This window comes from Ranitomeya variabilis, chromosome 2 (genome assembly GCF_051348905.1).
Source record: "Ranitomeya variabilis isolate aRanVar5 chromosome 2, aRanVar5.hap1, whole genome shotgun sequence".
NCBI classification, from domain to species: domain Eukaryota; kingdom Metazoa; phylum Chordata; class Amphibia; order Anura; family Dendrobatidae; genus Ranitomeya; species Ranitomeya variabilis.
Genome location: NC_135233.1, coordinates 277,128,281 through 277,142,273, shown reverse-complemented (window position 1 = coordinate 277,142,273; position 13,993 = coordinate 277,128,281). Strand labels below are relative to the sequence as shown.

Genomic DNA, 13,993 nt, shown 5'->3' with positions numbered 1-13,993 from the left:
GTTTCATTTTATACCTTCCATTCAGTGTAGTTTTATAACTACATTACTATTATACCTTTCACTGTCATTTCTTTACCTCTTGTGTTTAAAGGAGCGCTAAACAAAGCAAAGCAAAATGTACAAAACACGTCCTCTCGAGAGGTTTCACCTTCCTTCATCTATCCCATGATAAGCTTGTGAAGCAAAAACTTTGCGAAAAGGGGACGGTTAGAATGCAGTAAAAGTATACCTTCCTCTCTATTTTTTCTCCAGTGGCAACTTATCAGGTTTACCTGGCGCAAAACTAAAAAAAAAAAATTGAGGACACAGATCTTCGTTGTTTTTTTTTTCTACCAGATTCCAATTGTTTGCTTCACAAGTCTGTAAAAGTCTTGTTGACTGACGCATGTGATTTATGATTGTGCTGTGTTTTTCAATCATTTCAAGGTTTAGCGCTCCTTTAATTAATTCCTTTATTCGTATTTTTCCCTATAGTATTTCTTTATCCTATTATCATCCCACATGAATATTAGATGATGTCCCACTGTTTCATGCTCAGGTATTGTTATGCTTTGCTTTCTTACAATAGGGGTGATCATTTATCTTTGACATTTTAATGATATTTTCATACCATTTTGTATCTTATTAATTAACCTTCATCTTGACCTGTTATGTGACTCTTTCATCGCACCTCCTCTCTCCAGCACTGACTCTTCTTGTTTACTTGCCTACCGCTGTTTGGTCTCGTATGATTACTCACTGTCGTCACACATATCTGGTCATGCATCCATTAATTCTAGAAAGCATCATTTTAGCGACTCCATATTCCCCCTTGTGCTATTTCTTACCTTTCGGTGAGCATCCATTTTGACTTTACTTTTCCTTTTGTTGTTTTTACCTATGAACATTTTGGAGTAAACCTTTCTGTTCCGTCTTCTCATAATTCTTATTTCAAGGTACCCATGCCATTATCTTTGATTTCTTGTTTGTTTTCTTTGTGGCTTGTCACCTTGTTTCTCGGAGCTTCTTTGCTTGGCTGCCCCCAAGCCCATTATGTTTGACCCTTTATTCATTTGGTCATGACCAGATTCCTGCTTTGTTCTGTTTCCTCCCATTTTCTGATCACCTAGACTCCGCTTCACTCTCCTCACCTACGCTGAGTCTTGCCTCACTTTTCCCCCAACCTATATGATGCCCTTTTCTTAGTTTTTTTTTTGCAAAATATGTGTCAACTGTAACTTACATTCTCCTATTGCTATCAAATACTTTGATTCCTTTAAACCCTTGGTGGGCATAATCTTAGTGTTTGTGGGGTTTCTGGGTCAAAACAATGTAACGACTATGTAAAAATGGGGAATGTAAGATGGACGTATGTTATGTCCCTCAGATTACCACTTAGCATCTCTCATGTTATGTAAAAAAGAGAGAGCTGCTCAGTGTTAAATCTACTACCTTGTGGCCCTCATTACCCAGTTTGATAAGTTAATTATCCTTCATGAGATGGGAGGAGGCTGCATGGGGCAGGGACTCACTAGGGTCACCTGGTACATAAACGTTCTACTCCTTCCTCTCAGAGGTTTGAGGGGGAGCACAGCCATTTGGGCTTGCATGACCCCCCCAAGGGTGGAACCTCCTGTTATTTTGGAGTCTTTTATTCATTTTACAGTAAAACGGATTTCCAAGGAGTGTGTCCGAAAACCCAACAAGAAAATATGTAGGAAAGGAGGTATGTAATCCCAAGGTGTGTGGCAAGGACAAACGCCAACCCAAAAAATTAGTGGGAAACCAGACCAGAAATTCCATATAAAAATAAGAGAGGTAAAATATGACCCCGTAATTCTAGAAAGCAGTTCAGGTTGTTCTTGTGATAATCATGGAAGGAACTGAGGCAGGACTTACACAAATGAAAGACATAGAAAGACAAAAAGTGATGCAACTGTTTTGAGAAGGCACAAATTAAGTAGCACTAAAATATCACAGCGTTAACACGTCAGTATGGACATCGAGGAAACACACAAAAAGCAACTGTGAAAGTAAGTAAATGATTTATAGTCTCACTGAGCAAAAACTGAAATCTTGCATAAGCCAAACCACACGGATTCACGCAAAAAGATAAAAGGGAAGATTTGGTCCAAAATTGTGTCAACGTTTGTGTGGCTTCACTAACTTTCCCATGTAATGCATTACAAAACAAGTGGTTTCCAATAGTCACACTGACTAGATGTAGGATACACTTACTCTGTCCTTGAAGGGGTATCCCATCTCCAAGAGCCTATCCTATTATATAGTTGGTGTGCTAATAATATTAGAAATGCAGTATAGTTCTTCTGATTACCCCATATGCAGGGCATCCATGGTAACGACCACTCATATAGTGACAGTTAGTTGTTAGTGGTCGTAACCATGGATACCTAAGCTATTGCAATGCCTGCATATGGAGTAAGCAACAGAGTGAATAAGAAGAACTGTATTACATTTATTTGGAGCTATTTGCTAATAGAATTATTATTATACTTACATATATTAATATTATTGCATATTGGAATAGGATTGTGGAGATGAAAATACCCCTTTTAACTTATAAACAAAAATAATGATAATCAAGTGATTATTCTGCAGCTTCTGACTTTCCCTTGCATTAGCGGGGGAAGGTGTATATTTCTTCTTCTACAGGATATTATCATTTCAGTTCTGAAATGATAATGCTTGTTTTTTACGTCTTTGTCCTCTTCATGTCAGTTTGCTTGTACTAAAAATCCATAACTACACATATTGTAATATGATTTTATTCAAGCATTTACCTTTATACTTGATGGTCAAAGTTAATATCTGATTGACTTCTATTGTCTTCTGCACATTGGAATGTTTGCCCTTACACTTGTAATTCCCCCCTCCTTAGAATTAGCAGCAGACAGATTTGTGATGAAGTGGTTTGAGATATAATGATATCTATCGATTACATTTTTAGGCTTGTCTCGTTTTTTTGTTTGGTCCAGATAAACCTTTGTGTGTATTTGTTGAGTCCAAGTGATTAGCGAGGACTGTCTCACTGTGTTGTTTAGTGTGTTTTTATGTCTGCGTATTAATTACTGACCTTGTAAAATCAAACTTAAAATACAGAAAGCACTGATTTTCTTTACCAATAGCAATATCAATTAGTAGCCAAAGATTTTACGTGAATGTGACTATGATAGTAATAACTCCTCAGTATAAGGGGCCCGCTCTTGTATAAAAGGGTCTGCTGTCTGTTGTACACGTCTTTGTTCTTTTGCAGGGAAGAAAATGGTAAATGTGGTCATGTCAGAGTTGATCCGATTGCTCTGTTATATTATTACTGTTATATGTATGGTTTATAGAGATGAGTGAATTTGAGTCAGACAAGTTCAGTACAATTTTACAATTTTTGTAATTCACTTTGTGAAAATTTTGCAAAATGACAGGCACCATTTTGCTGATGTGTAGATACATACAAGCCCCATACACAGCACTGGTCACTTGTGCCTACAGAAAACTGTAAGTGGAACTGTAAGGCTACTTTCACACTTGCGTTGTTTGGCCCCCGTCGCAATGCGTCGTTTTGTAGAAAAAACGCATCCTGCACAGTCGCCCGCAGGATGCTTTTTTTCTCCATAGACTTGTATTACCGACGCATCGCAACGTATGGACACACGTTCCATACGTTGTGCACTGGATGCGTCGGTATTTGGCCGACCGTCATAGCGAAAAAATGTTCAAGGGAACGTTTTTTCGTACGTCGGGTCCCGCATTTTGAACTGCGTAGGCGCGGCCGGAACTCCACCCCCTCCTCCCTTGGACTTCACAATTGGCAGCGGATGCGTTGAAACATTGCGTCCGCTGCCCACATTGTGCAAAAAATCACCACTGTCCGTCGGTACGTTGCGCCGACGCTTTGTGACGGCCCCGTAACGACGGAAGTGTTAAAGAAGCCTTAGCACTTTCTACAGAATTATTGTTCAGATTATTTTCAAATCATCCAGCTGCCAAATTATAAAAGGTCATAAAAAGGAATTTAAAAAATTCACTTCTCCACTTGCCTGCCCTCCCGTTGCCAGAGGCTACCATCTGATCCACACTTCCATCCGGCCTCCTCTTTCCTTCAATGCGTGATGTCATCTTCGGTCATTTATATGTAGAGTTCTGATGTCACGACGTGCTTTGGAGGCTTCGATTGAGAATGTTAAAGGCCAACTCAGCACTGGAAGCCCTGACACAGAGTGAATTTGCCTGAAGAGGACATCATGCGATTCAAAGGAAGGAGGAAAGAAGAGGCCATACTTAGTGGAGGACTAGACGGTGGGCTGTGGCAGTGGTGAGATGGGTGTGTAACGCGATGAGTAGTAGGGTGTATATATATATATATATACTGTATATATATATATATATATATATATATATATATATATATATATATATATTTTACATCCTATGTTTATTATGCTCTTTGGTCCCCAAAGCATAGGTAAGGAGCATGTCATAACTTCGATGGAAATCACACATCTTTGCCACATGTGAGAAATATGTCCTATTCGAATTTCTGCTGATTCTCTCATCTCTAATGGTTTAATGTTATGCACCGTGCCTTTAGATCATCAGTTATGTACAAGCAGGTGTTTTATTGCTGCACTTTATTGTTAGATGAGGTTGTTTTTAATGGCCCATTAGGCCTCAGAACACATGGAACATGAAGCAGGAGCGAATTGCTTGTAGGGATGCCGGATAGTGTGTTGTGCCGGACAGTGTGTTGGATACTGAGGCAATATGGCAGCTGGTGGGTAACTGTGAAGTATGAATCAAGGCGGTGATACCTGATTGAATATGTGATTTGTACTCTTTGGTATAGAGGTTATCCTTGTGGGTGATATGAATTAATGTTGTAATGTTAGTATTGTCAATATTGTGCATTGGGAGCCCTTGTGGTATTTAAATTGTGGACTGTAATCTATTATGTTATTATATCTATTATATGTGTTTCATGATGTGCGGTGTCATTGATGTGCACAGGCCTCAATAGCGCATGTTTTGAAATCTCTGAGTTGGAGTATGGAGTTTTCGGATTGTTTGCTTGTTTGTATGTTTCATTTCTTTTTTTGTGTCTGGTACCAAAGAAAATCCCTATCAAGTATGTTTGCTGATCTAACATTAAACCATACATGTAGCAGTTATATGACAGAATGCAGTCGGGTATACTACTACGCAGTCACATGGGACCATCTTCTTCCCTACAATAGATTGTATCTTCATTGGCTCTCATTAATCAACTTTAACTCCAAGTTTAGAATATCTGCCACCAGCCCCGCATATCTATATGAGGAAATATGTCACTCCATAAGATACCTTAAGTAAATATTTTGTCATTAAAGGGGAACGTCCACAGCAGCAGAGCTTAGATGTATTATTACAAACACTTCTTAGATCTGATCTCATAGCAGTCAGTGTGATGGGAGGGTGAGAGGTGACATTACTGTTGAGATGAGATCTAGAAGTATTTGTAATTATTCATAACTCGGCTCAGCTGTATTTCTACATAGTAGCCACAGAGATCAGTAAGGAGAGGAGAGAGTGTTCTATTTTCCCCAGCATGATGTTGCCATCTTATGATAGGTCATCCTCATTCAGGGGAAGAAGTACATGCCCCCAGAGACAAATCTCTGGTAACAACCAGTTGAACTTTAACCTAAATTATAACTTAAACTTTACAAGCTAATATCTCCACATATCTTACCATAACAGACTTGTCAGGAATGGGGACAGGTCCTATTTACCACAGCCCTTCCAAGTACACTCAGAGATAAGTACATGCCCTATGAAGGACACATCTGCCTTGATGGCCATTGTCCGTGTGGATTAAATAAAACATTCTTTCATTATACATTAGGGTATTCCGGCTGTAAAGATGGTGCATTAAAGGGGTTGACAACCATAAAATAATTTGTTTAGATGTGTTCAAAATATAGATGTAAACAACTAATATATTTATATTCACAAAGGTTTTTCTGATCATTTCAATAACTAAGACAATCCAGAGAAGACTGCTGTGTCACCTATTGAAATGAACCAGACTTTCCCGTACATGGCACAATGACATGTGCACCCAGGAAACTCTTCCTTGTGTTGTACAGAAGCTATAAGTGGAACTTTTGGGACCAAGGACTGACTTTGACATTTTGGGATCAGGATTCCTTTGTTAATAGAACTACAGTTGTATATTTACTGTATATCTCAAACACATCTAAAGATATTTCCTTTTCACATCTCAAGGTATCATATTATTCAGCTTCCTATGACCTATATGCCAATATAAATGGCTTTTGGAGGGTTGATCCTACTGACTGATTCCCTTTAAAACCTGATATAGGAAAGTAAGGAGGAGAATGGGTGCAATGGCTGATCTCAGAGTATTTCTATATAATATTGCTACAAAATGACTAGTATTACAAACCATAAAGAAGGATCCAGGATCATCCAATGTTAGACTGTGACTTCAGGAAGATGCCAATAGACAGATCTCTACAGTGAATTTGTCAGGCAAGGTTTACCATGCCCCATGCTAGGCCCACTTTGCCAAATCTGGCCTAGTACTAACGTGAGAAGGCCAAAAGTTGCAAAATTTTCAGAAATCTGGCAAAAACTCTTTGAATTAGGGCCATAGAGTATTAGGAAATTACAATAAATAATTATTTTACATAACCTGGTAAAGTCCATCAAATAGTTTCTATATATATAAGAAATTCTTGACGCTGCTGGACAAATGTTAAATTTGATCCCGTTTTTATTTAAAGTGGAGTACATAGATACTGTTTATGGCTGGGGGCGGAAATACTGCAGATGACTGTAGAGTGGTTGAAACTTCAGTTTCATATGTGTAAATATGAATTTATTCAGAAACTTTATGATTATGTATTTTGTGGCTATAACCATTACTAGTATATTTGTATGAAAGACCCAATACAAATTACAGTATATGAACATTAAAGGTGTCTATTCTTTAAAGGGGTCATCCAGTACTAGGACAACCCCTTCTTGATTAAAATGTTTGGCCCCCTAAAATAATTAAGCCTATACTCCCCTACTGTGCCGATGCCATTCCCGTGGTGTTGGCACTCGCTCTCCTGGGGCTTTGGTGCTGTTGTTGTGACACATGACCCCGGCGCCCAATCAGTGAAGGTATCGCTGTCCCTGCCTTCAAACTGAACATGAAGAGGAAGTCCGGGCTGCAGCTGCTCTCACTTCCTCTTTATGTTCAATTCGACAGGAGGCGGGGACAGTGACGCCATCACTGATTGGGTGCCGGGGTCATGTGTCACCACAACAGCACAGGAGCCCTGGGGAGCACGAGTGCTGACACTGCGAGAACGCCGCTAGCACTGGAGGCGAGTATAGGCTTTATAATTTTATGGGGGCCAAGCGTGGGGAATGAGAAGGGGTTGTCCAAGTAGTGGACAACTTCATTACGTAGAAACACTGTATCTAGCACTCATCCCAAGGGTCAATAAAAAAATTATGCCAAGCAAGAAACCAGCCCTTATACAGCTCTGTCGGCAGGAAAATAAAAAAAAACAAAAAACAAAATGAAAGTGCAGAAACTAAAATTGGCCGCAGCAGGAAGGGATTAAGGGATCTTGCGGTAAGCCTCATTAATTTAATAAATCTGTCTCCTTCGCCATCACGGATAATCTAGAGACGAAAACAGGGGCTGACTTAGCTAAAAGCAGAACAAGACCGACCCCCTCTATTGTGTCACTGATACAACCTGTGCTGGAATGAGCAAGAAAGTGAAGCTGCTGAAACCAGGAGAGGTGATAACAAATTGCAGGATCTGGGCAGATTTGGAAATAAAGTATAGTAGGAAATTCATTTTTTATGACTGTATTTTTTTGCCACTGGTCATTCCTTTTTAGGCCGGCGTCACACTCCCAAGGAAAAAAAAACAATAATATCTCATACCTTCCATCGCTCAGGTCAAGTCCCATGAAGTAAATCCATCTGAAGGGGTTAAATTATTTTACAGCCAGGAGCTGTGCAAAAGCAGTGCTCGTGGCTGTAAAACCCCCGGGAATTAATGGATTGCAGGGGAATGACCTGTAGTTACCTTGAGTTGCGGTGAGGCGCCCTCTGCTGGATGTACTCGAGCGTGGGAACTTTTACCAGGCTCCAGTTCATGACGACATCCAGCAGAGGGCGCCTCACCGCAACTCAAGGTTAGTACAGGTCATTCCCCTGCACTTGACCTGAGTGACGGAAGGTATGAGATATTGTTGTTTTTTTATTTTTCCTTTGTTACATAACGAGGGTCTTCAGGTGGATTACCAGTATAATGAAATATTACAACAACCTGTGTCTTTATTTTATTAAAATACTTGTAAATGTGTGTTTTATTAACCATTTAGTACTATTGGATTAATAATGGATAGGTGTCATAATTGACGCCTCTCCATTATTAATCTGGCTTAATGTCACCTTACAATAGCAAGGTGACATTAACCCTTCATTACCCCATATCCCACCGCTACACGGGAATGGGAAGAGAGTGGCCAAGTGCCAGAATAGGCGCATCTTCCAGATGTGCCTTTTCTGGGGTGGCTGGGGGCAGATGTTTGTAGCCAGGGGGGGCCAATAACCATGGACCCTCTCTAGGCTATTAATATCTGCCCTCAGTCACTGGCTTTACCACTCTGGCGGAGAAAATTGCGCGGGAGCCCACGCCAAATTTTTCCGCGATTTAACCCTTTATTTTATAAGCTACAGCGCCCAAATTTTGCACATACACACTACTAACAGTAGTGTGGAATATGCAAAAAAAAAGGGATATGAGATGGCTTACTGTATGTAAACCATGTCTCATATCATGTCGGGTTTGTGAAGGAGAAATGAAAAGCCGGCAATTGAATTACCGGCTTTTCTATAGAACACTGCTGCGTATTTCTCGCAAGTCACACTGCTGGTCCGTGTGGAATCCGTATTTTTCTCGCCCCCATAGACTTTCATTGGCGATTTTTTTTTGCGCAATACGGAGACAAACGCAGCATGCTGCGATTTTGTACGGCCGTAGAAGACCGTATAATATGGATCCGTAAAATACGGCTGATAGGAGCTGGGCCATAGAGAATCATTGGGCCGTGTGTTATGTGTATTTTACGGGTGTATTTTCTGCGCTCATACGTCCGTAAAACTCGCCAGTGTGACGCCGGCCTTAAAATGTGTTTATTAAATTCACTGATTAAAATGACCTTGACCTCAACTTTCGGTGAATTCTATTTAGGCATATGCCTCCATTCGGATTAATGTATCGATAATGAACCGTTATGTATCATCGGCATATTTTCAGCATTCTATTAGTTTTTCTTCCGTCTTGCTGTATTGGCCCTCTTCCAGTGAGAAGTGGGAAACACATAATAAAACCTTTTTGAAATACAGATGAAATGCTATATTCTGTACACAGTGGCTTATTAATTCATCTGTATACTCTATAGACTTCAATGATTTTTTTTGCAAATGGACAGCGCTCAAACCCATCAATTACAAATACATATTTTTATATGGCCATGTGAAAGCCCTTTAAATTAACATTGATTTTCCGATATAAACAGTATAGAACTGGATGAAAAATACTGGGAAACTGTCTATGTTTCTGAAAGTATACACTGTGTAAATTACCTGTAGTCCATTTCTTAAACATGGAATGGACATTGTATTTTTGTACTGTTCCCGGGTATAGTCTGAGGCTGCTTTCTTGGCAGATTTCCCATGGGTTCTGAAACATGGGGTGTACATTATATAATTTGTGTTTTAAGGATTTATACTGTAACTCTGGACATACTTGGGCATACGTCCATGCAGATTTCCCATGTGTAACGTACTACGGGACATAAATGAACAGTTAGACATGAACATGGCGCATAAATTATGTCATATCAGACACTCGTAATGTATCTGGACTACAAATCCAAGAATCATTGGAGCTATTTGAGATATCTATCCACATTTCCAGCAGTTTACTATCTGGACCCTAATGGAGGATGCGGCAGTGACTTTTTTCAGTCCTTTTTTTTTACTGGAAGTTCTGTTGTTTTTGTTGAGTGAGAATGTTTCACGGAATAATATAACAGCGTTTATCTGAATTAAATATCCGTTTTAAGATTATATAAAAGTGTGAATGTATACTACTTTAATTGGGGAATTTATTTCACACTTAGCTGTAAAGTGGAGGTGCTTAAATTTAGCAATTTGTGGTCCATTTAGATGAGCTGATAATTGGCAAACTATTATTGGGCCTTGTAGACATGCTGACGATCACCCGACAAAAAAGCAAAACGCTTGTATATTTGGTGATCAACATATTATTATGTCAGCATAATAATCACCATTATAATGGGGTAGTACTGCCATGTTCACACGTACATATTTGGTCAGTATTTTACATGAGTTGTTATGCATGCAAAATAGGAGCATGTTCACACTGGCCATTTAACAGACAAAGCCTAAAACAGAAACAAAATGAACATATACCGTGCTATAAACAAATAAGTAAAAACAATAGTCCATATAAAAAACATGGGGTTCTTAGTAAACAATTCTACATTTTTTTTCACTGTTGCATTTAAAGAGCCAAAACATTTTTATTTTTCCCTTGGCGTAGTTATATAAGGGCTTGTTTGTTTGCTGGATGATTTTTTATTTATCAGTGGCAACATTTTTTTGGGTAAGTATAACTTAACCAACTTTTACTAAGTCTTTATGGGAATTTTTTAAAATCGAAAAACAAAATTCAGCTATTGGATTTTTAACATTTTTAAATTTAAACTATTTACTGTGCTGAAAAACGAAGCGTTATTTTCATTTTGTGGGTCAGTACGATTATGGCGATACAAAGTGATATGGTTTTATTTATAAATACCTAATCAGAGAACCACATGAAGACCCCACACAGGCCGCCCCGGAGCACGATCACATCATTAGCTCAAAACTGAAAATAAAGATTAAACAACCACAAGACGGGTTTCATCACACAGGTATCATTAATCAGTATAACGGCGCCGACCTGACACTCTCTGTAGGTTACTGGGCACAATCCTGCTGACAGGTTCCCTTTAAATATCTGCTTAATCTAGGACAGTGTCGGTCAGCTTTCCTTTTTCCGTCAGAATGGACAAAGGCACAAGCCTTTTTTGTCAATATATTTGTGGGCAACATTTTCTCCATGTAATTAATGTAACTGGAAACATGTTTAGACAAAGCAGAAAAGGAAACGAGCAACATACATATGAAAGGAACACACACCACAGGTATATTAAAAGCCCCATAAAAATGCACTAAACCCAACTTTTGGAGATGTCTCCTTCATGGGGTAACAAGAACTGCTTTTACGTTCTGTATGGTTGGAAGAGCGCTGGTCCCTGAGTATTATCCTGTTGAAGACGGCAGGGCCATATAGATTTCCCTTCATGAACCACCCTCGGACCACCGGTTCGACCACTAAGCATAGTTTCACATTGTTCAATAAGGTAACAGCCATAATTTGGATGAACAAGTAGCCAAAATAAAAAGATTTATATTTTAAACCCACAAAGTAAACTAATAACTAATGTGATGGTGGCCATACATCAAGGGATGTCTCTCCAGCCCCCTTGTACCACCAGCAGCATCTCATAGACATTGATGGTGGCACATGACAAGCGAAACACCTGTCCTCCCTTCTCAAAAGAAAGATTTGTGTTTACTGGACAGAGATCTTTCTGTATTTGGACCCCACATGGCCCCTGCGGTGTAATCATCCCATTTCTGACCAGCGTAGGTGTTTTTACCATTCTTTGACTAAACTTTAGTAGTTGAGATGTAAATGTGTCTTTGTTTTTTTGTGTGTCTTTTGTTTGCCTGTCTCTATGTTGAATTTATAGTTTTTTGTTTTTTTTTTTTCTTTTTTTGGGGGGGGAGGTTAAACTACTACACACCTACAAGGAAAAGCATACAGTACCCTACTGATTGGTGCCCTTCAGCTATAAACCTGTATAACAAGTATATTTTCAATCATACATAAAATTAGTCATTAATATGAAAAATTCTGTTTCTCAGCTGAGATGCTAGTCTTAGTAATTTTAACTACTCAAGATTGAAAACTGCTTATTTGAAGGAGTTTTTCAGAATCAAAAAAGTGCCCCAGAGCCGGAAGTGTTAATAAAGAAATGACAATTACTTGCTCTGCTGTGTCACCAGTCCTGCAGTGATGATTGCTTGACCACTGCAGCCAATCACTGGCCTCAGTAGTCATGTATCAAGCATCACCACTGAGGCCAATAAATGTCTGCACTGGCCTCAGTGGTGATGCTTAAAAGAAAAAAAAAGTAAAAAACCCCTTCAAGCACCAAACATTTTAGGCTGGAGAGGTTGCCATTCCCAAAACGTCATTTTATTACCATTTATTGTTTTAGATTCTTACTTTGTGTTTAATACAAAATTAGTGTAGGTATGTATGGTTTTAAATTACTGTACTATAGCACTTTTCATATTTCCCTTATATGCCCTTATTTATCAAGTGACTACACTTTTATTATTTCTTAGTGATGTAGTTTTCAACATTAGGCACACATTTTATGTAGGAGCCATCTCTTAAATATAAAACATTATGCTAAGTATCATATCAAGCTTCTTGTGTAGTATAAGACCCAATTCATGACTTAGCCTTTACGATATGCCTACAATCCAGGCATGACTATGTAATTCTGTCTAGAAACCAGCCTTCCATAGCGATAAATGCTTCTTAAGTCAATGGCACATACAGCATGAAACATTTAGCTCAGGCAGACCAATATAGCTGAAATATCAAAAGATGGTGCATAGGCTCCTGGAGGGCCTACACGTGCTTCATATGCTGTCAACAAGGGACCCATATTAAAACCACAATAATGGGCTAAGCACACATGATATAGCACAACAAAACAGTGGTAGGAAAAGAGGACCTACAGGGTATATGTACCCAATAAAAATACTCTATTCACTTAGTACACTAGTTATACAAATAGTAAATAAACAGAGGCTGCTCAGCACACATGCAGAGGAACATAGGCATATGCAAGAGTTGAAATGTGTGAAAAGTATAACATGAGTATAGCAAAACCCATTCAATATACTGTAATCAGTTGGAGGCGTCCTGATGTAGAGATAACAAAACGTGCGTTGAGGTGGTGGGAACCCTGCAGGTAGCTGGTGATATTGATATGTGAGTGAGACTTTTTTTTATCCTCGATCTCCTTCTGTTCTATATGTGTTTTGGAAAGTTCTATCCAACTGATTACAGTATATTCAGGGGGCTTGCTCTGCTCAAGTTATTCTTTTCATGCATTTGAACTCTTGCTTATACCTACAGGTACTTCTCACAAAATTAGAATATCATGAAAAAGTTACCGTATTTTCCGGCGTATAAGATGACTTTTTAACCCCTAAAAATTGTCCCGAAAGTCGGGGGTCGTCTTATACGCCAGGTATGGCATGTGCAGGGAGCGTTCCTGGATGTTCCCAGGGTCTGAAGGAGAGGAGACTCTCCTTCAGGCCCTGGGATGCATATTCATGTTAAAAATAAAGAATAAAAATAAAAAATATGTATATACTCACCCTTCCGAGAAGCCTGGCTGTCACTGCTGCAAGCGTCTGCCTCCGTTCCTAAGAATTGCAGAGCGTGAAGGACCTTCGATGACGTCACGGTCAGGTGAATGCTCACATGAGCGGTCACTGACCAATCACAGGCCAGTCACCTGACCGTGACGTCATCGAGGGTCCTTCATGCTCTGCAATTCTTAGGATCGGAGGCAGACGCTTGGAGCGGTGACAGCCAGGCTTCTCGAAGGAGTGAGTATATACATATTTTTTATTTTTATTCTTTATTTTTAACATGAATATGGATCCCAGGGCCTGAAGGAGAGTCTCCTCTCCTTCAGACCCTGGGAACCACACGCCGTATAAGATGACTGGGCTTATAAGATGACCCCCGTCTTATACAGCG

At 39.4% G+C, this 13,993-nt stretch overlaps 1 protein-coding gene across 4 annotated transcripts in view; it reads left to right on the top strand.

Annotated features, from left to right (window-relative positions):
* NLGN3 (neuroligin 3) overlaps nt 1-13,993 on the top strand; it is a 127,879-nt gene that overhangs the window by 96,660 nt on the left and 17,226 nt on the right. For 2 of the 4 annotated variants that reach the window (XM_077284989.1, XM_077284990.1), the window contains exon 3: nt 1,646-1,705. The exons of the other annotated variants lie outside the window; for them this stretch is intronic. In XM_077284989.1, coding sequence (XP_077141104.1) covers nt 1,646-1,705 — 60 coding nt within the window. The remainder of the gene's footprint in view (nt 1-1,645; nt 1,706-13,993) is intronic. 4 annotated transcript variants of the gene reach the window in all.